This window comes from Hippocampus comes, unplaced genomic scaffold (genome assembly GCF_001891065.2).
Source record: "Hippocampus comes isolate QL1 unplaced genomic scaffold, H_comes_QL1_v1.1 scaffold153, whole genome shotgun sequence".
Taxonomy (NCBI): Eukaryota; Metazoa; Chordata; class Actinopteri; order Syngnathiformes; family Syngnathidae; genus Hippocampus; species Hippocampus comes.
The window spans coordinates 227,869-252,482 of record NW_017805991.1 but is presented as its reverse complement, the minus strand read 5'-3'; the positions used below and the strand labels follow the sequence as shown (position 1 = coordinate 252,482).

At 42.2% G+C, this 24,614-nt stretch overlaps 2 protein-coding genes across 8 annotated transcripts in view; one reads left to right on the top strand and one right to left on the bottom strand.

Moving 5' to 3' along the window:
• Positions 1–14,540, bottom strand: part of abcb4 (ATP-binding cassette, sub-family B (MDR/TAP), member 4) — a 46,712-nt gene extending 32,172 nt beyond the window's left edge. The window contains exons 1-29 of one of the 5 annotated variants that reach the window (XM_019892072.1): positions 14,481–14,540; positions 11,605–11,840; positions 11,459–11,517; positions 11,271–11,352; positions 11,000–11,162; positions 10,882–10,924; positions 10,622–10,813; positions 10,205–10,376; positions 9,998–10,122; positions 9,519–9,690; positions 9,313–9,426; positions 8,553–8,663; positions 8,335–8,460; positions 7,982–8,185; positions 7,732–7,902; positions 7,039–7,200; positions 6,757–6,942; positions 6,518–6,664; positions 6,287–6,391; positions 6,025–6,102; positions 5,331–5,414; positions 5,040–5,243; positions 4,631–4,731; positions 4,398–4,538; positions 3,727–3,883; positions 3,427–3,624; positions 2,677–2,883; positions 1,803–1,949; positions 1,497–1,703 (exon numbers count right to left, since the gene is read on the bottom strand). In XM_019892072.1, the coding sequence (XP_019747631.1) occupies positions 1,497–1,703; positions 1,803–1,949; positions 2,677–2,883; positions 3,427–3,624; positions 3,727–3,883; positions 4,398–4,538; positions 4,631–4,731; positions 5,040–5,243; positions 5,331–5,414; positions 6,025–6,102; positions 6,287–6,391; positions 6,518–6,664; positions 6,757–6,942; positions 7,039–7,200; positions 7,732–7,902; positions 7,982–8,185; positions 8,335–8,460; positions 8,553–8,663; positions 9,313–9,426; positions 9,519–9,690; positions 9,998–10,122; positions 10,205–10,376; positions 10,622–10,813; positions 10,882–10,924; positions 11,000–11,162; positions 11,271–11,352; positions 11,459–11,508 (3,849 nt within the window). In that variant the 5' untranslated portion in view covers positions 11,509–11,517; positions 11,605–11,840; positions 14,481–14,540. Of the gene's footprint in view, positions 1–728; positions 1,704–1,802; positions 1,950–2,676; positions 2,884–3,426; positions 3,625–3,726; positions 3,884–4,397; positions 4,539–4,630; positions 4,732–5,039; positions 5,244–5,330; positions 5,415–6,024; positions 6,103–6,286; positions 6,392–6,517; positions 6,665–6,756; positions 6,943–7,038; positions 7,201–7,731; positions 7,903–7,981; positions 8,186–8,334; positions 8,461–8,552; positions 8,664–9,312; positions 9,427–9,518; positions 9,691–9,997; positions 10,123–10,204; positions 10,377–10,621; positions 10,814–10,881; positions 11,163–11,270; positions 11,353–11,458; positions 11,518–11,604; positions 11,841–14,480 lie in introns of those variants that run through there. The other 4 variants (XM_019892073.1, XM_019892070.1, XM_019892074.1 and 1 more) reach the window with 4 other exon arrangements.
• Positions 205–24,097, top strand: rundc3b (RUN domain containing 3b). 3 transcript variants are annotated; one of them, XM_019892090.1, is made up of 13 exons: positions 2,865–2,948; positions 14,449–14,536; positions 14,637–14,753; positions 16,169–16,284; positions 16,382–16,515; positions 17,534–17,619; positions 19,697–19,786; positions 20,093–20,173; positions 20,252–20,426; positions 20,849–21,006; positions 21,663–21,809; positions 22,687–22,790; positions 23,188–24,097. In XM_019892090.1, exons 1-13 carry the CDS (start codon positions 2,918–2,920, stop codon positions 23,331–23,333), a joined length of 1,473 nt encoding a protein of 490 aa, XP_019747649.1. In that variant the 5' UTR covers positions 2,865–2,917; the 3' UTR covers positions 23,334–24,097. The 3 variants fall into 3 exon arrangements, with proteins under 3 accessions (XP_019747651.1, XP_019747649.1, XP_019747650.1); XM_019892092.1 differs by lacking the exons at positions 2,865–2,948; positions 14,449–14,536 and adding an exon at positions 205–223 and having other exon boundaries at positions 14,571–14,753; XM_019892091.1 differs by lacking the exon at positions 2,865–2,948 and having other exon boundaries at positions 13,694–14,536.
• The last annotated feature ends 517 nt before the right edge of the window (positions 24,098–24,614 follow it).

Below are 24,614 nucleotides of genomic sequence, written 5' to 3'. Positions count from 1 at the left end.
AAAAACAAGGACACTATCATTAATGACGATGACATCAGATTTGAAGAAGTAAGATATTACCCATACATGGCCTATTAAAGAAAACGGTTTGATGTTTTCAGGTCCAGGAATGATTCGTGACAAATACGTTGTCTTGTGCCAGCCCAATACCACCAACTTCTGGCACTGAACAATTCTACATCTAATCTGGGGGCAGGAGCAAAACAACAACAAAACACTCAGGGTAAGTGTACATTTTTTGTTAATCAGTTTGTGCACAACGTAAGTAAAGCGACATATAGGTCTAAAACACGTGTCTGTCATCTGCTCAGTGTGCAGATTATTTTTTTAAACTCCAAATTTTCAGAACAGGTATATTTCCTGAAATACCTGAGGTTCAAAACTCCTGTTTTTTTAAACCACAACAAGGCACAAGAGGCCGTGTGGTTTCAAGTCTGACTGTGGTCACAGGCAGTATTAAGGAGAGTATGTATGTACAGTATTGAGTTTTTGTTTTCTTCGAAAATAATTATGTTTGTGTTGCTGACTGTTTGGCCAGTAGATGGCAGTGCAAAATTATGTTGACGTTGTTTTAATCTACATCCGTTCATCTCCTCAAACTCTCAAAGACTCATTAAATTCTTCCATCGTTTTTATGGAAGTACCGTACTGTAAAAATGCTTTTGTAAAAATGCTGTCTCCCACCACTGCACTCAGCATTGTCCATACCGTAAATGTGAATGTGAATTTCTGTTCAGATCAACTTTAACTATACGGCATTTCAAAAACAACCACAAATTTAGTGCTGTACACAGATAAAAATACTGAAGATAAAAAAAAAAAATGATACAATAAGATAAAAACAAACAAACAAAAAAAACATGACAACAGGTCTTAAGTTTTATGTTCAGTTGGAGGCCAAAGGGCAAAGCACAAACTGGGAATGGACTCAAGTACTGTAATTGTTGATCACAGTAAATAACAGAATGGTTCACTTCGATATACAGTACTGTATCTTGTCTGGTGGTTAATATTGACTATGGCGTCTCCTGTGGCCAGTAGTGATAAACCAACACAGCTGATAACATCCACCAATGAACTTTACTTCTTATCTGTATGACTGTTCAAGAAAGTCAACTCTCCGAGTATATTAGAATCACATTCAACTTCTACAAAGTAATGCTATGTCATACAAAAATATCATATCATTCCACATATACATATACACATAAACACACACATACATAGAAAAAATATATATACTGTATATATATCTTATCTATTACAATTCTTCAGTAGTACATTCAAGTGACAGATGTTCCACAGTGTGTTGTTAATGGTAGTTCTAATAAGGTGAAAGGAAACATTTAGGTAACTTGTGTGATCCTGTCCAGAATAAATGAGTGTAAGCCCAAGTACTCAGTCAGCACTCATGCCAATGCTGAGATGATACATTCAATCTCTCGATGCTTCACGAGACGAACACCAAGTTTCTATTAATAAAAATGGTGATTCACTCATTCCCTCCCAAGGCCCATCTGAGTGGTGACCAGCATGTGGTAGACTCCCTTTTTGGCTAGTAGCTGCTGATGTGTCCCTTGTTCAACCACCACACCGCCCTGAAAGACGGCGATACGGTCTGCAGTTTGGATGGTGGACAAACGGTGGGCTACAACAATACACGTCCTGCCCTGGCTAGCTTTGTCCAGCGCCTCTTGGACCACCTGGATCAAACACAAATTGGGAGGACAGAAGTCAACATGGCTAAAACACAAAGTGGTCAAATGTGGAGCAATTCGAGATGAAAAGAAAAAAACTGTCACCTTCTCGCTCTCAGTGTCGAGTGCAGACGTGGCCTCATCCAGAAGCAACAGTTTGGGGTTACGGAGGATGGCTCGGGCTATGGCGATTCGTTGTTTCTGACCACCTGACAGCTGGGTCCCCTTATCGCCTGCCTGAGTGTCATACTTCTGCTCGAGGAAACAAAGTCAAAGTCAGTGCATGGAATGTTACACTTCAATCGATCAATCAATCAATCGATTAAGGGGAAGCATGTAAAGATTAAAAAGTATTGGGCCTAAAATTAAACCTTGAGGAAGCCAACATTCAATTTTATGGACTCTGAAGGAACAAGTATTAAAACTTACAAAATCACATCTGTGTGAGATAGGAATGAAACCAGTTAAAAACAGTACCAAAGATGCCTACCGGGTTTTTAAGTCTGTTTAAGCGCTTAGATCTAGTAGCACCAAGTCTGTGAGTTTTTTTTCATGTCTGCATGACACTTGGTATCATTTAAACTCCTTACAAGAGCTGTCTCCGTATTATGGTTCATCGTAAAACCAGACTGATATTTCCCTAAAATATTATTTGTGTGTAGAAAAATTGTTTCATTGGAGGAAAACTAGTTTCTCTAGACTCTTACTTAAAAATGGTAAGTTGGATACAGGGCTGTAATTATTAAAAACCGCTGGGGACCAAATCGGCTGAGAGACATGCTGTATACCAAAATAATTACTGAGCATGTCTTCAAGCCATTTTATAAAAATGAAAAGGAAGTGATACTGGATGGGGTTTTTTTTTTGCCTCGTCATTAAAGCTATAGGCAGAAATCTAATGATAGAACTGTCTCAAAGGTTGAAGTGAGACTAGATGACAGCATGAGTTTTGCCAAAGTTGCGTGATAATTGATTTTACCATTGGCAATTTTTCTATGAAGCTGTGAATGTTGGCTTTCTCAGCAGCTGCCTTAATCTCCTCTATGGTTACAGTCCGACTGTTGTCTCCGTAAGCGATATTTTCGGCCAAGCTGCAGTCAAAGAGCACGGGCTCCTGGGACACAATGCCTATCTGAGACCTCAGCCAGTGGATGTTCAGCTCTTTCACGCTCTTGGAATCAATCACCTGGAAGAAAAAAAAATGCAAAAATGTGAATCAAATGATTGAGGTCAAGTCTCAAGCAGAGCTTAGGTTATGTGGTCCAGGTTTCGAGCAATACACTCAAGACCCATGTAAGCCTCAAGTGATTTGGACCTCACTTATGATCTAATCGGGGATATTTTTGTCCTTTTGATTTGATGGATAGAAACTATGGAGAATCTTATTTCATCCTCAAATTAGACCAGTCCTGAGTTCAAACGGCAGTAACTTTCAAGCAAGACTCGCATTATCCGGGCATCCATCCTTCCATCCATTATTAGAACCACTGATCTTGATCAGAGATCTTGGAACCGTTGTTCCCACAGATCGCTTGAAATTAAGACTGAGCAACAGAAAAAGTAATTCTATGAGGATGAACTCGGAAACAGCATGAAGTAAATATTGTGGGCCAAGGTCTTACCAGTGAAATACACGCAATTACTACAAAAACACTCACCATTAGCTCACATCGAGTAGGTGGCAAGGAAGGATCTAATTGTGTGTTTGTATGCGTGTGTCTCTTCTCACCACATTCCCTTGCGTGGTGTCGTAAAACCTTTCCAGAAGCTGAATGGTAGTGCTTTTTCCGCAGCCGCTGCTTCCTACCAGGGCCAATGTTTCTCCCTTGCTCACTTTCAGGTTCAGCCCTCGAAGGATGGGCACATCAGGGCGTGAGGGGTAGTTAAACTTAACTTCCTCAAAGCGCACATTGCCGTCAAATTTATCCTGGAGATTTAAGAACGAACACGGAAGGGAAATGGATGATCAATCAATATGAATGTGAAGAAAAAAAGGACTGGTAAGCATGTCAGGTTTTGTGTCGCATACCAGTGACTCTCCATCCTCTGACAGATTATCAATAGCAGGCTCTGTGTTCAAAAGCATAACGAGGTGTGCAGCAGACATTTTGGCCTTGGCGTAGTTTGGAGTGAAGGAATTGGCTTCTCCGAGAGCCATGGCGCCATACAGAACTGCTGAAATAACTCTGGGTGAGAGAATGTGAGACTGAATGTTAATTTATTGTGACCACATACACACTATAAAGAAGTGTATTGAAAATGTCTGCGCACGCCTTTTTAAAGACAATTTTTTTTTTTTTTTTTTTTTTTTTAATAGGGCCCTTGTTTACGTCTCAGTAGATGTGTGAGTGGACATTTTGTGGTGGCTGCTCGGTGTGTGAATTCATTCCAGTGATATAAATATTGTTTAGCTTCTTTACTGAGATGAACTTTGAATTCACTGTAAAAGCTGTAATATGAAAGGAGAAGCTCCCCTCGTGTACATCTCTCCCGTGTGACCATAAAGCCAATGTTTTGTAATCTTGTCACATTCACAATTGCCCTACACGTGCTTTGAACCTGTGGTAAATGATTTAAGTATATACACCAGTTATAATTATCTGCTGGATTTTTTTCCCCCACTTTATTGTCTGTCAAAGTACAAAAGTGAATATTGGACTCATCTATGGTGACTCACAACCAGGGAAAGCCGTTACTCACAGGAATACGCCCTCAACATCCATTCGTTTTTGGTCAATGAGCCAAGCCCCAAAGCGGAAACATCCTGCGTAAGCAAAGTATATCATGGCCTGGGAAAATGCGAAGGTAAAACCGTAGACGTGAGCCTTTTTCTGAGAGTTCCTGAAAAGAAAGAAACGCAAACATTATTGAGACCAAGAGCGCGGAGTTCCAAATGAATTATTTTTGGAGAGTAGATTAAAGGTCTGTTGTACTTGTATGGAACGATGAGGTTTTCATGATACAGAGACTCAAACTTGGGTTCTCTGGTCAGAGATGCAACGGTACGAATATTCTCGATGGCTTCTGTGGCAATCTGAGGAGACGGGATGGAATACCGCAGGGTCAGGCTTGGAGAGACTGCATGACTATGACAAACTGTTGCATACTTGGATAAATATATTGGTCAACACATTCTAAAATTAATAGGCGTGAATAATGGTTGATGCGGTCCACCATTTAACTTTTTCAAGACTCTTTAACCACACTGCCAGAGCAATTATTTGTCACTTCTACACCTTTGTTTGACCCCCCCCCCCCCCCCCATCCAAAACGAGCACTTTAGAGCAACGGCTGATTTGGTGATGGGTAGCCCAATGCTTGTATTCCTAGAGTGTCATTCACCTTTCCAGCCTTCTCCAACTCTTTCTTGTCCTGAGCAGCTTGCCCAGCTAGCAACTGCATCTGCACAGTTCCCGCTACTGCCATGACGGGAACCACTGACAATATGAGCAGGGTCAGCTCCCAGCCATACACGAAGGCAAGAATCAGAGCGGTACCCATATTGGCCACATTCTGGACCAGTGTGGCCAGACGTACTCCCGTAGCCTGACCAAAAGGGGAAAGATGATAACAAATGTGTGGGAAAAATGATGGTGGGTTATGTGTGGATGCTCCAGTGAGAGAATGCCTTACCCCTTGTACTTGAGCAGCATCTGTGGCCAGCCTTGTTGTGAGCGCTCCGACGCTGTTTTTGTGATCATCAAACCAGCCGAGGTCCTAAAAAAAATGGAAAAAGTTTCTGTTTTAAGTTTTGGGAAACTACCAAGCCATTTTTGTTCTTCTGTATTTGCCATATCTTGGTAAGAGACATTCACCCTGCCCCTGTACCTTTAAGGGAGGTTACTCTGTTCCAAGGGAGGATCGACAAAAAAGGGTTGAAGGAGAGTAGCTTGCTGCTTGCGCTTTAAACAATCAGTTTGGTGTGGAGAGTAAAAAGAGACAACTTGCTTTCATCTCCTTAATGAACGCATCTCCACAATTCTATCTGCTTTTTGGAGCCTGCAAAAACTATCATGCTGGGATCTTAAGATTTTAAAGTGCCTGTTCTTTACTTCAACAAATTAAAATGAATTCTGTGAATTGCAGGTGGCATTTCATTATTCCGCCATGCATTTTTCTACCCTCAGAACGATGGTTGGAAACTGCATTGTTCCTGTGTAATCCCCGCTTTTCTGTATTTGTGACTTCAAAACGTATGTCAACAATGTTAGTTGGCATACGTGATCTGCAGCGACCAAGTACTGAAGCCACATAAAGTATTTACTCCGTCATATGATTAACAAAGCCTTTAAGATAAAATTGTCTCATTAAAAATTGTTCCACTTACCTGCCTCATCATGGCCTTGAAAGCTGCAAGTCTCAATTTCATTGTCAAGAGCTCTCCAGATTTACCAAAACAGAAACCCTGTAAAAGTGAGAGCCACAAGACATGAACATGAATTGACCATCGCCCCCATTGAAGGTGAACTGTTATTGAAGACTTTGAAATGGAAAAACATTCTGGTCTCTTGACACAAGATACATTTTTCTTTCTACATTAGCAAACATCATCACAACGGAACACGCACGTGTGTGACGCATAGCGGTACCTGTAAAAACATGGTGACAAACGATACAGCGCCAATAACCGCAAACATGAGAGAGAAGAATAGAGATTTCTGTTGAACGACGTTCAAATCAGGCTCAGCAAACACCTGAAAGTCGGAAAAAGAAGAAACAAATAAATTCCTTCAAAGTTCCCATTTTAAAACATCACTTATGTGATGTCCTCCCCAAAAAAAAAAAAAAATGAAGATGCAAAACTGAAAAACAAATCTGACAGTGATGATCTTGGAGAAGATGACTGCAAACAGTGGCTGCATCGCGCCATTAATTGAGGCACAGATGGTTCCAACGAGAATGTAAGGCCACTCAGAAAGGTTGAATCGCATCACTTTGAGAAATGACACCGGGGGAACATTTTCACTCTGCAGTAAATCAGGAAAAAGAGCCGTATCAGGCCACCCCTTAATACTTTGCAAAGAAGATTTCGATATATCAAGCAACTATCTGGTCTTACCTCCTCTGTTGTATCTTTGTCATCCACCAAATTTTCTTTCTCTTCTTTTTTTCCCTCTGAACCAACAAAGGAGGATTTTGTCGACCTTCTCCTCAATGGAGGGGAGTTGGAAATACTTTTGTCGGCTGGGCTTTTTTCAACAAGCTCCTCATCCTCCTCCTCGTCGTCGTTCGCTTTCTGAAATGTCTGCAAGATGGAGATGAGAGTAAATGACAAGACCTAGATCATTCTGGGCCTGCAGTAGATTGTCCCCAAAATGTGTTTTTTTTGCACTAGCGTTACCTGCGTAGTGACGAGCGTATGGTATACGCCTTGTTTTTCCATCAGTTGGTTATGAGTCCCCAGCTCGACAACCGTTCCATTTTGGAAGCCGGCGATGATATCAGCGTTTCTGATTGTTGAAAGGCGATGGGCCACAATTAAGGTGGTACGACCCAGCCTAACCTGCACAAATGACAGAAAGGTATGATCTGAAGGGAAGTTGATGAATGTAAACAGCGCGAAGCATCGGTTCATTTTGTATGCGCCCTCGACCTCTGAGCTCTATTCTGACACTCTCATAATAATGCAAACTGGGTGGCAAGGAACAGCTGTCAGAGCCGTCGGAACGCCATTATTCCATTCTCTTCAGGGTGAGCTGAGTCATTCGGTGAAGGTGCAGATGACACGCAATCTCATTTGCAGAGATGAGATACTCGGGCCACTAAACCATTTACCCTCGACCTCCATGCTGGGCCGCGAAAATCTTTCCATCAACTAGTAACATAGAGCAGTCTAATTGAATCCATCCATGCAATTCTTTTCCAGGTTGCTGTCGCCAGTGGGAAGCAACAAGCACCTGATGCCTTTTTGATTCGGTTTACAAAATGGCAATTTGTTTTACATGACATTGGCGGATTGGAGCCTGAAAGCCAAACATTAGAATATGTATCAGAGTGACAAACCCCAAGCAATGCTCCCGCTGTGAGTTTTTACCTTGTCGAGCGCAGCCTGCACAACAGTCTCACTCTCGGCGTCAAGGGCGGATGTTGCTTCGTCCAGCAGAAGGATTTTGGGGTTACGTACGAGCGCTCGAGCGATTGCAATTCTCTGCTTCTGTCCTCCGCTCATCTGAGTCCCTCGGTCCCCAACCAGCGTTTCGAACTTCTGCTCGATAACAACGCTCTCATCATTGGCAAGAAAAAAAAAAATTAAAATTCAGGTGAAGTCGTGAATGAAGTCATACTTCGGGAAGGTTCATGATGAAGTCGTAAGCGTTGGCCTCCTTGGCAGCTTGCTCAATCTCGTTCTGCGTCACATCGGTTCGGCCGTATCGGATGTTTTCAGCGATGGTGGTGGCAAAAAGGACGGGCTCTTGACTCACCACGCCAATCATTTTTCGCAAGTAGCAAATATTGAGAGAACGGATGTCATGGCCGTCAATAGATACCTACAAAGAGGGAAACAATGGGATTCTTAAATGTTCTTCGTTGTGTTGAAAGAATAAAGGAGGCTTGGATGCTTTGGTGATTCAGCGGAATTGCATTGATGTGACTTGATTCAACTTTCCAGTGAAAGGGTTTAGAAATGTGTACGTACGGATCCCTGCTGGGGATCGTAGAACCTCTGCAACAGCTGGATGGTGGTGCTTTTCCCGCAGCCGCTGCTTCCCACTAAGGCAATGGTCTGCCCACTCTTCACACTCAGGGACATGTGGTTTAATACCTGCAAGTGATGACCATTATGGAAAGGAGTACGAATATGTAGCCGGGTTTAGATGTTGGATGAAGTTGAACAGTGTCAGTGAGGAGGCTTACTTTAACTTCTGGCCTAGAGGGGTAGTTAAAGTGGATGTTCTTGAACTCGATATTTCCACTGATCGAGTCAGGCTTGAAGCCGCTCTCTGAATAGCTGTCAATGCTCGGTATCTGTGGAGTCAAATGTTTCATTTAGTTTTGAGCTCCATTGCGGTTGGAAGTTTGGCCACGGCGGGTTCAAGGACCTGATGCTTATCAAAGGCTAAATAGACAATGTAAGGAAGACTGTCTGCTCTGCAGGTTGAACAGAGAATTTTGAACAAAGCTGGTGTTTATTTGCACAGCTCGCCGCTTTGCTCGGGATATGTCCACATAAACAAGCTCATTGTTGTCGGAGGTTGTTTTCAGTTTCGAAGCATTGTTTGAAGAGAAGAGAGACTACCTTATGGTTCAAAATGAATTGGCCACCGAGTTAAATTCATTTGTTAACTGGCAAGTGTTTGAAGCGTGTTGGTTACAAACAAGCTACTTTGCTGAATGGTGATCGCGCTAATTTGAGTGAATACTGTATGCTGAAGTCAGACGAGAGGTCGATTTAGTCATTGTCGATCACACAAAACTGCAGTCAAACAGTGGGTGCTCCAATTAGAGCAAATTCCAACCACTCATTAGCGCCTGCAGATTGTCGGCTGTATCAAAGCTACATCCTGGCGCGCCAGAATACACTTGCGCTTGCACTAATATAAACTGACAGCAGCCCGGCATCAGAAAATGCGGTCTCTCCGAATGTGAAGGAAGGAGGAAATATAGATTTCCTTACATTGTCAATAATGCCGTAAACTTTGTGAGCGGCTCCTCGGGCACTGGAAAAGGACTGGATGTTAGGTGAGGTCTGCCCCAAGGCGAACGCTCCGATGAGCACTGCAAATAAAACCTGAAGACACGAATAGTCCTCATCAGGTCCAGATTTCTATTTGGCGGTTCTTCGGAATGTTTAACATTTGAGGTCTTCATGACTCGACTCACCGTAAGCACAATGCCGATGGAGTACTCCCCACTCAAAATGAGCGTGCTTCCATACCAGAAAGCCAGAGCATAAGACAGGTAGATCAATAAGAAGGTGAAACCCATGGCGATGTTTGAGCTTATCGCCTTTTTTATTCCCACATTCTTGGCATCCTCCAAGTTCTTATGATACCTGTGAGATAAAGTATTGACAAAAGAAATCTTGAAATGCAGACGCATAATCTTTGTCGTGGTCAACAACTAGAAAATACTAATCTGGTTTGGGGGGTTTCAGACGATCCAAATTCTATTCTCGAATTTGCTTCATTGTTTGGCTACAAGAGCCTTCCTTCCACATTGATTGCATTACTTTTGGGGTGCACATTCGAAGCCACTGCCTTAACATAGATGAACTGCAGATGTTTGCTCCACCGACAACTTGCTCGTGTGGAGCTTTACCCATCTCTGACCGTTTAATGAAAACTGATAATTGCACAAACCTCTCAATCTCTCTCTGTTGACCACTGAAGGCAAACACAGTCCTGATGGCGGAAAGCACCTCCTCTGCCACAGCACCTGCTTTGGCATAAGCAGTCTGTTCTCTCGTAGTGAATGATGCTAGCACCTAGCAAGAGCCCGACAGTATGAGCTCAGCAACAAGAGGCTTGCTTTCAAGATTAAGGCTGGACAAAAAAAGGCAAGTTTACCTTACTGAAGAGTCCAGCCATGACACCTAACAAAGGGCTAACGGCCAAGATGACAAGGGTGAGCTTCCATCCTTTGCTTAAACCGATGACAACAGATGTGATGAAAGTGGCGGAGGACTGGATCAACATAGCCACCTTGTCACCAATCCCCTCTTGGATCTTATAGACGTCGCTGTCCGTGCAGATACAAATGCCAATCGGTTATCTTGAGAGCGCTGTCACAATGGCATCTGTTTTACTTCAGACTAGCTTACTCCACTAAGCTTAATAGTAAGTAACATTGCAAAAATAAATCAATTAAGTGTCACCCTCCAAAGCATGTCAACGATCAGTTTTGGTTGACACGGTCAGAAAAAAATATTGGATGTCATTATTGTGAAGGTGTACCTCAGGGCGAGGCAAGTGAGTGTTACTAACTCTGTCAAACGGGTGTTGAGCTCTCCGGTCTCATTGATATCGAACCATCCGATGTCCTGTCGCATAATGCTGTGGAAAAAGCACTTTCGGATGCGTTTGACCTGTCGTCCGGCGGACAGTGTAAAAAAAGCAACCTGCATGTAGGCCGCCACCACCACAACAGCGCCTAGGATGGAGTAGTAGATGGCAAAGCTGGAATGAGATGGAAAGATTTTGAGAAATGATACGATTGAATTGAGGAGGGTTCATCTTCCACTTACCCGGTCATGTCTTCCTGTATTGTGCTGTTTGGAAAGGTGATATCTGAAAAAAAATAAAACAAAATGTTGGAATAGTCTGCCGTTACAGTCAGGCGGGCAACCGTTTCTGGGAACTCACTGGGGTTGCTGGTGTTGAGGTAACCTAATGCGGCATTTGATACGAGGCTGTCCGTCATATCCCCAAACACAACCAACATAAGAGGCAACACAACCCCGTGGACCATCGACATCACGGTCCCGAAGAACAGCAGCGCAATGTCTTTAGAATCTGCAAACCTGAACTAGGTAAAAAAAGAAAAAGAAAAAGGCTTATAGAAGGCAGAGATCACAATGGACTAAAGATGACATGCTGTCCAAGAACAATAAAGAAACAGAGAGACACAACTTACCAGTTGAATGGCACCAACCATGGGTAGCTTTTCTTTTTTTTCTTTCTTCTTTTTACCTTTCCCCGCCTCATCTTTAGGATCACTAAATAAAATAGGAAACCATCAATCGAATTGCTCTTTTCGGTTGTTTCAAATGTAAACCCAATGAACTATTTATCTTCAGCAAACAATAAGTCACAAAATATGACCTTAAATAAATGTCTTTGAGATTCTTCTCCAACTTATCCGTTTCGGCCATCTCCGGCTCCTGTCAGAGGAAGAAAGTGCGCAATCTGCTTATGTCGCTCGCAAAATGAGTCCATTGCGGAAATGAACGAAAGTGTAAACATCAGACCTTCACCGTAGTCCTACCACAAAGGGCACCGATGTTTGACAAGCTGGGTGATCACACACAGACATCCACCTCTCCAGCGCTGCGCTCGTCCTTCCACACCCTTGTCCAGCGCTCTAATGTTTGACAGAGATGGCGAGCTCACACGCACACGGACTCACACCTCGGCTAACGGAATGACCACCCCTTCCACGCCTCCTTTTCCTTCCTCGTCCATCCCTCTCACGTGGCTGTATTGCCTGTGTACAACAATAACCACACTTGCTCAGCTGCCCTCTGGACATTAAAAAAAAAAAAAAAAAAAGATTTTACAAATCACCATTTTGAACCTGGACAAGAGCCAGATTGACACGTGAATCACTCAAAGGAGTTGTGTCGCTGCAACTGTGGTGATTGGTTTTGCTGTTCGGTGCTTTCTACCATCTTTGTTACCAATTTGCTTTACTGTTTGTTGTAAATGTTAATTGCTCCATGTACAGCACTTTGTATGCAACGATGGCTGTTTGAAAGTGCTCTATAAATACAGTTGAGTTGAGTTGAGTGATGTTTGTGCTCTGAAGTGATGGTGTTATTTTGTTTTTCAACTCCACTTGAATTACGTTGTTAATGTTGTTTAACATTCTAAAACATTTTATATTGGCATCCTCACCCAATTGAGTCAATAAACGACCCACATCAGGAGTGTCGCACGGTGGCGGATGTGTGTTTTGACACTCAAACTTTTTTTTGTTGTTGTTGGTGAAATGGTTCAGCACCCAGACTTTTCCAGCTGTTATTCAATGTCACCCATTGTCTATCATATTTTTGCGGATTTGGTAGTGTTAATTATATTATTTGGCATTAAATATTTGGAAATTTACACCATTGTGGATGGAAGCGATGGAAGAGACCAGCAAGATGTTTACCCTGAATAACTACAATGAAGCTGCTATGCTATTTAATTCTATCACCCCCCCCCCACCCCCCAAAGTCTGATTATTTAAGACATACAATATCATTTGTACATCCATGTCCTGTCAGGCTACTTTAATCCTATGTTAATGGCTCACCAGCAGCAATAAAGTCCAAATGATTACATAACACAAAGGACAAAGGTAAAGTTGGATCAAAAGTGATAAAATGGAGAAGCGTGTGGTGTCTAACGAAGGACGTGCATGTGCACAACTTCTTAGCGAAGGTTATAAAACTACAGAATCGCCACATGGTGGCCAAAGGTACGGATTTTAATTTGTGGCCATTAAAACTTTTGACACTTCAACTCCATACTGCAAAAATGATGGCGAGGGAGACACATATTTTGCATTATTTTATAAAATAGTATTTACTGCGAATGGCTGTTTGTTTATGTAGTATGAGGCCTGCAATTGAGTAGCGACCAGTCTAGGGTGTAGACTGGTGGGAGAGTCTCGAGCACAGGGTGTCTCAGTGAAAAGCATAGAAGATGAACAGTCAACAAGTATTTTTGACAAATCTCCATCATGTTCATATATATATATATATATATATATATATATATATATATATATATGGGGAGAAAGAGAGAGAGAGAGAGACTTTGGTTTATGGCATCAAATGGTGTCCAAATTATAACCTGGGGGCCATATATGGCCCCTTGCCCATTACTGTATCTGCAACATAGATTAAAAATAACATTTGACAGGGCCCACATGATCGGGAGGGGGCAGCATTCAAGCGGCCAAGTTGGTTGTTAGAGATATACAGCGGATACAGCCATCCATCTCCTGAATGATTAATTTTGCACATAAGATAAGATAAGATATCCTTTATTTGCCTAGACATGTTGATTTATCTATGAAAATTTAGTCTATTATGAAAAACTAGGCGCCTAAAAATCTAAAAGCAAAATAACGCGATTGGTGGGTTATGAAAAGGTTTGTTTGTTTTCCAAGCAGCCACCAATATGTCTTGGAAGAACAATGGTGTTCTTGTTTAGTAGAGATAATGATATGCATCCCTACCTGTCGTTCGCCCCCCTCCCCTCCCCTTGATAAAGTCCAACTATCCATCCATCCATTTTCTGAACCATTTTATCCATACGACGGTCGCGGGCGTGCTGGAGCCTATCTCAGCTGTCTTCCGGCAGTAGGAGGGATACACCCTGAATTGGTTGCCAGCAGACGTCATAATACAGTATAAGGGAACAAACTTACAAGGTTAAAAGTAAGGTATTGGAAATAACTTTAAAAAATAAGAAAGCATCTGAATCACGATCAGTCGGCGGCGATCGACGGTTTCAGTTGACCCGCGGACTAATACTGTAGTCATTAACGTCTCCTTCTGCGCGATTATCTATGCGTATATACTGTTCTTCGTTTCAGCATTGTTCCGATGTACGTACAAATTCAGGCTACGTCTCCCTTACGCCGAAACTTGTAAAAGGAGGACCTCGGGAACTTTTGGCATGATAGAGGTGTTAAATTTTATTAGGTGGCTTATTAACATTCAGTGTGCATTTTGCGGTCCCTTTAATAATTTCTGTTATGTGAGACGATACATTAGCTTCTAACGGGTGTCGCACCACTTACTCATCGTCTTCAATCGTTTGAACCGCATTAAAAAACAAAAACACTCAAAACTCGGCTCAGGCATTCTCGGAATTGGCCGTAGGTACAAGATTGCCAATCACAGTCATACTTATTAAAATAAGGAGCGCATCTCATTTACATCAAATATGTCTTTAGGTTTTACGTGAAAGATTTGTGCTCTTCATAATAAAGCGACGAGGAGGGAAAAAAACGTCGATGTTCATTGAAATTGTATTCACAAACGCTGAAGACAAGATAGTTATTCGTTCTGAGTGTAAAAATCTTCTCGCGTTGTGTTGTCAGGTTGGAGGAAATGGACAAATCGCAACTTACGCCACGGAGCTTGGATATCGAAAGTACAGTACTAACTGGAAACGGCGTCGTTCCCCGTTGAATCTAACTTGATTCTACTTCCGGTTCCAGCCCCTTCCATCCACACGCACTATGACAGAGTCAATACTAATGTCGCTCCTCGGCTGACCGCGGCAGGCAGGCTGGCCTCGTGCCGGAGATGGCGTCCCTCGGCGCGGGGCTGTACTTAAGCCGCAAGCGGGCTGCGGACAGGAGCGCGGCGGTGGAAAGGAGGAACCTACTCACCGTGTGCCGGTAGGTAGCCATCGTGACCATTCTCCTCGACCTCGTAATCACCACCACCATCATCATCGTGTTGCAATATCAAGACACCTCAACTTGACACCTTGCTTCCATCAACATTACAACTATTGTGATGTCTCTAAACACAGCTTGGGTTTCAAGCTACAAGGCATGCAGTTTAATATTTCATTGTGTGGCAGCGCTCCCATTCAATGCGTTGAAATAAACTAACTTCCTCTGACACATCATCTTGGCCTAGCGGTTCGAATCGGCTCTGGCCTTCCTGTGTGGCGATTGCATGTTCACGCCAGATGTGTTGTTTTCTCCAGGTGCTTTGACTTCCTTCCCTTAGGTATGACTGTGAGTGTGGGATTGGCTGACAACCATTCCAGTGTGTATCCCACCTTTCTCCCAAAGTAAAATGGAATATGGAATGGGAATGATGAGTAACAGTTGTGACTGCAAGTATTAAGAACTTTAATATAAAGTCCAATTGAACTGAAACAAAGCACAATTACTCATGCCCAATTGTCACGGACCGGAAAGTGGTACTGTCACCAATTGGTGATTTATAAATATCTCTTGAATTAATCATTTTGGTGTTGTATAGATCACGGTTAGAATATATGTGCCTTGTGATCATTCCAGAGTGTACCCTGCCTCTTTCCTAAAATTAGCTTGGTCAAAGGTTGTAACCTAACAGCGAACCTTTGACCCTAACGCTGCCATGAATGTTATTGGCCATCCACTAACCGATGCTATATCAACTTCACTCATTTTAATCCAGGTTATCGGCATGTAAGAGGAGTATAACAATAATACACATAGAAGGAAACTCCATAGAATTTCACGCAAGTAGTCACTTAATATTTTTATTTATGTGCTGGTGGCCTCAGTGGAAATTAAATGACGTGAATGTGTTTTTGTGCATTGTAAACACTGTTGCTATGGAGCACAAGAGAGGGAGTCAGATCATTTGTAAAAGGTCTACAAACAACTTGGGTGCACACAAGCGCGCACACACAAACATGCACACGAACACACATACGAAATGCAGCCAAATCCATTAACTCTCCCCCCTGCCTAATTAGGCGCAATCTGATGAGACAGATTAGGCTCATTGCAACTGGGGAGGACAGATACCAGCTGTGTTAGTGAGAGGAAAGTCAGCTTCTATCCGTTTTCTACAGTGCTCTTCTTCATGAGGGTCACAGGCGAGCCAGAGCCGTTGTCATCTTACTTTGGGAGAAAGACAAAGTACAGTCAATCCTGGGGGACGTAGAAGAGTGACAAACAAGCATTAGCATTCTCACTCACATTCACACCTATGGGCAATGACAGCCAAGTGTGAATCTTCATTCAAAGGAAGGTTTATGTGACTGGTTAAAATCTGTTTTGTCTGATGCCTTGTTAATACTTTGCCTCAGGTTTTCAGTGAAGACTCTATTGGACCGATCCTGTTTCGACAGCATGGACGACTCGTCTGCAGAGTTGGTCAATTTTGTGTCCATCCTGGAGCATATCCTCAACCATAGACTGAAAGGTTAAACTAGTAATAATAATAACACACGCAAATTATGACTCGACAAAGTGTTAGCACGTTTCTACAAACATTCCCGTCCTGTATGTTCTTCTCTCAGGTCAGACAACGTGGTTTGGCTACGAGTCTCCTCGGAGTTTCTGGGATTTTGTCAAAGCCGCCAGCAGTAAAGTCCCTCATAATTGCATTCGAAGCATTGAGAGTATGGAGAATGTGCGGTCAACCAAAGCTAAGGTGACACTCAAATTTGAGCCCAAAAGGGCCCATAATAAGGCATTTTTCACCTACTTTGCATTATCCACTTAGAAGCAAATAGAAAGATCAGCCAGGAATGCTTGGCTAGGAACATGACCCAGTTTCACTCGATAAAACAAGCAATAGATGCAATGCCGGTTCGCTAACTCTCTGGAGTTTGTCCTCACGGGTGACGTCTCTCAGTCATATTGGCCTGCCAAAACCAGCACTGGCTCTGGTTTAAAACAATATTTAATGAAATTCCTAATTATATATGTAGACCTACCTTTTGATGAAATCGTGTAGCATGTTGTCTCAGTGGCTAAAAATGTGAGTAAGTTCGGACAATCAAACCACCCACCTAAAAAATATCCAACGCTCCATTCTCCATATACAATAGATAATGCGCTTTCAAGCAATAACTAACTTCATTCATAATTTTGAATGTCTGTCTATCATTGGATTAAGTTGAGAGTCGTTTATGTCGTCTGAGTGGCCAAAATGCACGAGTATATAGCATCAGTGGGTGATCAAGGCAGCCGCTTAAAAACATATATCCACCAACTCCACACACCAGTCTGTAGATATTGGGATTTAAAACAATAGTTAACAAAATGTATCATTTTTTCACAACAAGGAAACGACATATATTGTGAATGAGATAGTGTAAAGTGTGTCAACTTGGTGGCGAAAATGCCCGCGTGTATGCAGTGCACAAAAATGATTGAGCCGGTTCTGTTGATTAAACTCAAAATAATGAATATTAGATCTTTAAAATGCAAGAATTAATTGGTGTGATCATTTGTTCTTAGCATTTGTACTGGTGGCTCAGTCGGACCAGCATCAGTGAACTTTGGTTGGGCCCCGAGTCATATGGTGGCCATCGGGCCACTGGTAAAGCGTGAAACTAATTATTCAAATCTTTGGCCAAAACGTGTTCAGATGCAATTGCCAAGAATAAAATAATGATCAAATGTTATCTTTCTTTTTTTTTTCTTTTTTTTTTTTGTCTCAATAGGGTCGAGCTTGGATCCGAGTAGTTCTAATGGAGAAAAGACTGTCTGAATACATCTCATCCGCTCTGAGGGACCATAGAACTACCAGGTTTGCGTGTGTAACTTGCGCACTCACAGTGCACAATTATGCACTGGATGCTACATGAGGTAACCCTGCACAATCAAGCCTGAGTTAAAAAAAAAAACTCAGCTTTTACAAAAATAAGCACTGTCTCAACGGCATTGTCTTCACACTGTTTTTGATTTTGCCAAGTGTGAATCTTCATTCAAAGGAAGGTTTATGTGACTGGTTAAAATCTGTTTTGTCTGATGCCTTGTTAATACTTTGCCTCAGGTTTTCAGTGAAGACTCTATTGGACCGATCCTGTTTCGACAGCATGGACGACTCGTCTGCAGAGTTGGTCAATTTTGTGTCCATCCTGGAGCATATCCTCAACCATAGACTGAAAGGTTAAACTAGTAATAATAATAACACACGCAAATTATGACTCGACAAAGTGTTAGCACGTTTCTACAAACATTCCCGTCCTGTATGTTCTTCTCTCAGGTCAGACAACGTGGTTTGGCTACGAGTCTCCTCGGAGTTTCTGGGATTTTGTCAAAGCCGCCAGCAGTAAAGTCCCTCATAATTGCATTCGAAGCATTGAGAGTATGGAGAATGTGCGGTCAACCAAAGCTAAGGTGACACTCAAATTTGAGCCCAAAAGGGCCCATAATAAGGCATTTTTCACCTACTTTGCATTATCCACTTAGAAGCAAATAGAAAGATCAGCCAGGAATGCTTGGCTAGGAACATGACCCAGTTTCACTCGATAAAACAAGCAATAGATGCAATGCCGGTTCGCTAACTCTCTGGAGTTTGTCCTCACGGGTGACGTCTCTCAGTCATATTGGCCTGCCAAAACCAGCACTGGCTCTGGTTTAAAACAATATTTAATGAAATTCCTAATTATATATGTAGACCTACCTTTTGATGAAATCGTGTAGCATGTTGTCTCAGTGGCTAAAAATGTGAGTAAGTTCGGACAATCAAACCACCCACCTAAAAAATATCCAACGCTCCATTCTCCATATACAATAGATAATGCGCTTTCAAGCAATAACTAACTTCATTCATAATTTTGAATGTCTGTCTATCATTGGATTAAGTTGAGAGTCGTTTATGTCGTCTGAGTGGCCAAAATGCACGAGTATATAGCATCAGTGGGTGATCAAGGCAGCCGCTTAAAAACATATATCCACCAACTCCACACACCAGTCTGTAGATATTGGGATTTAAAACAATAGTTAACAAAATGTATCATTTTTTCACAACAAGGAAACGACATATATTGTGAATGAGATAGTGTAAAGTGTGTCAACTTGGTGGCGAAAATGCCCGCGTGTATGCAGCGCACAAAAATGATTGATCCGGTTCTGTTGATTAAACTCAAAATAATGAATATTAGATCTTTAAAATGCAAGAATTAATTGGTGTGATCATTTGTTCTTAGCATTTGTACTGGTGGCTCAGTCGGACCAGCATCAGTGAACTTTGGTTGGGCCCCGAGTCATATGGTGGCCATCGGGCCACTGGTAAAGCGTGAAACTAATTATTCAAATCTTTGGCCAAAACGTGTTCAGATGCAATTGCCAAGAATAAAATAATGATCAAATGTTATCTTTCTTTTTTTTTTCTTTTTTTTTTTTGTCTCAATAGGGTCGAGCTTGGATCCGAGTAGTTCTAATGGAGAAAAGACTGTCTGAATACATCTCATCCGCTCTGAGGGACCATAGAACTACCAGGTTTGCGTGTGTAACTTGCGCACTCACAGTGCACAATTATGCACTGGATGCTACATGAGGTAACCCTGCACAATCAAGCCTGAGTTAAAAAAAAAAACTCAGCTTTTACAAAAATAAGCACTGTCTCAACGGCATTGTCTTCACACTGTTTTTGATTTTGATTACAGTTTAGCCTGTGTAGACCTAGCTCTCTGAATATTATTTAAAAAAAAAAAAAAAAAAAGGAATTCAGCTCTCGTGTTGGATCTCATGTTGTGCAAGTATACCTAATGTTGTGTGCGGACAATCCGTGTTGCACAGATTTCAACCCACTCAAAGCAATCAGCTCAGTTTATGCTGTCAGAAATGAGCAGCAATAATGTGAGCAAACGTGACTGCAGGAGGTTTTATGAGGATGGGGCGATCATGCTGGGAGAGGAGGCGGGGCTTCTGGCGGACACGCTCATTGGACTCAACACCATCGACTTCAGGTACTGACGCTGTTCTGCTTCATGTCTTTAGTCTTGTCGAATAGATTAGATGACAGGGACCAAAACAAAACAGGTGTTAGGTCGCTCAACCTGTTGCCTTAAGTGGGGTACACATCTACCGATTTTAAACGTCTTCCCTGATTTTTAAATTGAGAGAGACCCTACACACGACGGGAAAGTACTGTAGACAAGACAGTGGGAGGAGAAGTGGCAGTAAAACAGGCCCAAATTCAGCTGTCAGGGGGTTAAGTAGGGCAAGAGACTAGTTGCATACTAACCCACCCCCATCCTGTCTCATCTCCCAAGCTTCTGTCTGAAAGGCGAAGGTCTAGACATCGGTGACCTCTCAGTCATCGACTACACACCTTACTTAAAGTTCACTCAGAGGTACGTCAATTGTTGGCAGTGCACAATGTTGCCAGATGTTTGCTGACCGGGTGGCGGGCATTGCTCCCTCTGTTGCAGCGGCGACAGCATCAGCAGCGACGAGGAGGAGATGCGCACCCTGGGCAGCACCGGCAGCGAGCACAGCACCCCGGACAAGATGGCCACGGCTGCCTCCATCTTCACCGAGCAGAGCAACTTGGTCAGCAAGTGCAAGCGCTTTGAGCAGAAATATCGCATGGCGTTGGAGCAGAAGGTGTGCTTGAGCATCGATTAGAAAAATACGTGAAAGGTGTATGTCTATGCAGTTTGGCATTATATGATGAATGCTGCGAGAAGGAAATGCCTGGAAACAATACTTTTTAAGAATGTTTTTCCCCCAGCAAAAAATTGCAAATACTTTGACCCCCTTGCACGTTTCATAATTGGCGGCAAAGCACAACTTTTGTTTAAATGAAACTCCTCAACTCATTTCAACATATTCCTTGGCCACAAGATGGCATTTTGTAGCGAATAGCAGACACCCCCCCCCCAAAAAAAATGACATAAGCATGACTCAGTCCTGACTGTTTGTTATTAGAATTTGGTACAAAAAATGTCCCTTTCTCTGCATTTACTTTAGATAGACAGGTAACAGGCAGGTAAAGCCTAATTGCTTCTGTCTTGTTTTTGTGTCAGGGTTACCTGGAAGAGCTGGTGCGGCTGCGCGAGACGCAGCTGGCAGAGGCGTCGTCACACCACAAAGCTCTTGAGCAGAGCCTCGTGGACACACACCTGTCACACTCGCTGGAGAAGGAGCAGCTGGAATTTATCATTTTGGAGCTGCAGGATCAACTGTGAGTGTGTGGAGGTGGACAGGCCTCTGGGTAATGTGCTGTCTGCTTTCAGTTTGCCATTTAAGACACCGCACAGGTGTGCATGCGTACGTACGTGTGTGTTTGCAAGTGTGCATACGCGTGAGTGTCCACGTTTCCAAGTTCAGACTGCTGATTTATCAAAAAGATGTCCTTCTCTTGAGTGACAACTAATTCAATGTAGGATCCTAAATCCCTCACGTGGTGCTGAAGCAGCGCCCTCACTGTGATTAAATGCACATGAAGTCACATTAGCTGTAATGTAATAGGGCTCAAGGGAGGATGTGTGCAAGTCAAAGATGAACAGGCTTAACCTACTCGATGTAAGAATAATGCTGGCACATTCTGATGTAGACCGTGACTTCAAATTTTATAAATGTTGAGGACGCCTAACACATTTGAAAGTTAAAACTTGACATAATTTTTCAAACTATTCCTTTTTTGGCCGCAATCTTGTTTCGAATGGTATGTACAACTACTGTGCATTGTAATTATGATGACCTTATTTTAGCTACAGGAGCGGGCAAAATATTAGAAATGGCTCAAAATATGGCACACTAAAGTTAGACGAACACTGCTTCATGGTGTCAGTCAAAGTCTAACTGCTTTGTTGAATAATTTGTGTCTGATGTGTTCAGGACCGTGTTGAAGAACAATGACTTGCGGTCTCGACAGGAGCTGACAGCCCACCTGACCAATCAGTGGCCGTCTCCCGACGCTTTGGACGCTAACGGCGTTGCCTTGGATACGCTGCTGTACAGGAAGAGCCCCGGACAGTGGGAGGAGTATGTCAAGGGATTTTTGTATTACTAGATTATGATGCGGGCTGAACAATTAAAAAAAATAATAATTTAGTTTTCAAAACATTCAGCCCTACCTGATGGTTTCTTGTGATTGTTTAATATTGTACTGTGGAACCTTCAAAGCTGGCTGACCGAGTAGTTCTAATTTCAAATTTTTCAAATTTCTTGCTGTTTCAGATTTAAAAATCCAAACAAAATACACCATAATGAGAAATAACTGTCCACCAAAATTAAAATAAAGTACCGGTAATGTAAGCTGAGTGTACACAGTGAAACTCCACAGTTCAGCAGTCACCCAGATTTTGGGGAGGACCTATCCCCATCATGTGCCAAAAAACTCACCTATGTTGAGTGTTTCTCTAATTTGAAAACATTACTTTGGCACCATTAGGTGGTATCTTTGTGCCAAGCAGTTACGTTAAACCGATGGACGGAGCTTCCTCAAAATAGTGATTTGCTGCCATCTTGTGACATCTATAGGCAATTACAAACATTTAGGGTAGTCGGTTTCACTATGAGCAATCAGTTTGCTACTTTCAAAACATTGCATGTATTGTATGATTGATAAATGTCCTACCATGGAACAGCTCAAGTCACTTATCATAATTTCTTTGGAAAAAATATTACAATTATTTTTATTTAAATCCAATGATGACTTTGAAGTAAACCAGTGTCCCGGAGGCAGAAATGTGTCCCACTTCAGAACTTGAAACCATATTTTATCCATAAGGCCCGGCGTGAAGTGCAGAATTATGTTGCTCAAAGCAGCGAAAAGAGATCTGAGTTGATAAATGTTTGGTATTTTCATTTAATTTCCTCAGTGACTGATATATTGTGCAATATTTTGTTTGTTATGCAGCAAGAGTCTCCGCAATCTACCTCCAGACATGAGCCTATCACAGATGTCCCTCGAACCATCACACATGCTAACGCTGGAGGCTAAACCGCACTGGCCCCGCCAAGGTACACATCACAAACCTTGCCAGTAAGGTCTTCAATGCTGGCCGAAACATTATCAGAAGCACTGAACTACTTTTACAAAATAAATTCTCATTTATTACATGAAATTGGATTACTCTATTCCCAGCCGTCTGTTCTCTTCATTTCAGTCTTTCTCTTGGCTGCACTGCTTTCATTGCACATTTGGGATTTTTTTTTTTTTTTGCGTCCTATCATCTTTAAGCCTTTTTTTTTTTGTTACTATGTCAATCTCATCTGCCCAGGGCCTTCAGAATCAGTAGTGCTGTCCGATGTAAACGATATTAGCAATGGAACTGTTTTCAAACAATCAGACAGTTACCCGGCTCACAATAATGTTCGTATTTTCCCATTCTCCGATGGGTTTCTTTTTGCAATGCAGGAAAAGAGCAGACGCCATCCCTCCGAGGACTGTGCGGCTCTCTCACCTCCGTCAACAGTTTCAGGTCTCTGGCCAGTTTGAGGTCTAACGAATGTCTGGCCAGTCCCGCCGCTGAGGTCAGCAGCCCAGGCTTATCCCCCACATAAGGCTACAACTCAAGCCAGCCATCTTCTCTGCGTGCTATTACGTTGCTCTTTGTAGAGATGTATGTTCTCATTGTGCCGACAATGACATGTTTTCACATGCTGTTGGAATGAGCTCAACCGCCTGAAGCACACTCTGACATGATATAAATTTACCGTGAATGGTTTGTATTGAAAGACCTATTTCACGTGCCATCATTGGAAAAGTCGGGCTCGTCGTCGTCACCAGTTGTTTCTGGAGGATCATCGTATGTCCACTTTTCCCATTTATTACCGTATCAGTTTTAACATCTTTGTTTCTCAGGAGTTTTTGTGCCTTGGTTTTCATTATCGTGCACAGTGCCGTATTTCGTTCTCAGGTCATGACCACTATGATTGATAAGCAGCCCTCGGATTAATCCGACGTTTTCCCTTTATTTAGGTTTAGGTTGCAATGCAGTCATTCAATTTGGCTTGTTGTGATTGTGATTGAAAGTCTGGCATTCAGGCGGTGTACCTTAACTGTGCTGTTTGCTTTTAGTTTATGACATTTTTCACTTGCACACATACAAATATTTCCCGGCTTTTCATCCTTCATTTTGAATAAACTTTATTTGGGGAGAAATCAGATTTTGACACATTTCACAGTAAAAACATTTTTTTTAAAGCACTTCTTTCATGCACTTATTCTGTGGATTTAAATGCATACTCTGATCGCTGGCTGAGAGACAAATTCCAACTGTAATCTGAGGTAATCCATTTGCTAAATCAACTATCATCTCTGTCGTGAAAAAAAAGATAGGGTTGGGCAACATAATCGATGACAGTTGTGTTGTTCATTAGACACGTCTTGAAGCAATTGAGGCAAAATTCTGTGCACAATTTGGCTACGCCAGTAGAGGTGCTGAAGTTATCTATCTGAAGAAGTCAATCGTAACATTAGCAACAGGAAATGGAGCTACATCTGTGCTCTGACTTCTCTATGCAAGATCCACCACTCTACTTCCTATACATCTTGTCCTCCTTGGGATGAGATTACTCAAACCAGTACAACACCAGTATGGAAACATGAGCTCTCAATAGTCTAGAGATTTTCCTATAGAAGTAAAAAAAAAAAAAATTAAAAACATGGATTTGGATTCACTATTTTGTGCACATGTAGTCAAATGGGATGGGCCCCAGGCAAAATATCAGGCACAGGCAAATGTTTTAAGAAAATATATCTGATACTCACAAATTGATTTTATTATACAGTGAACCCTTGTATATTCACGACTCCACGTTTGCAATTGTTTTTTTTCTTTG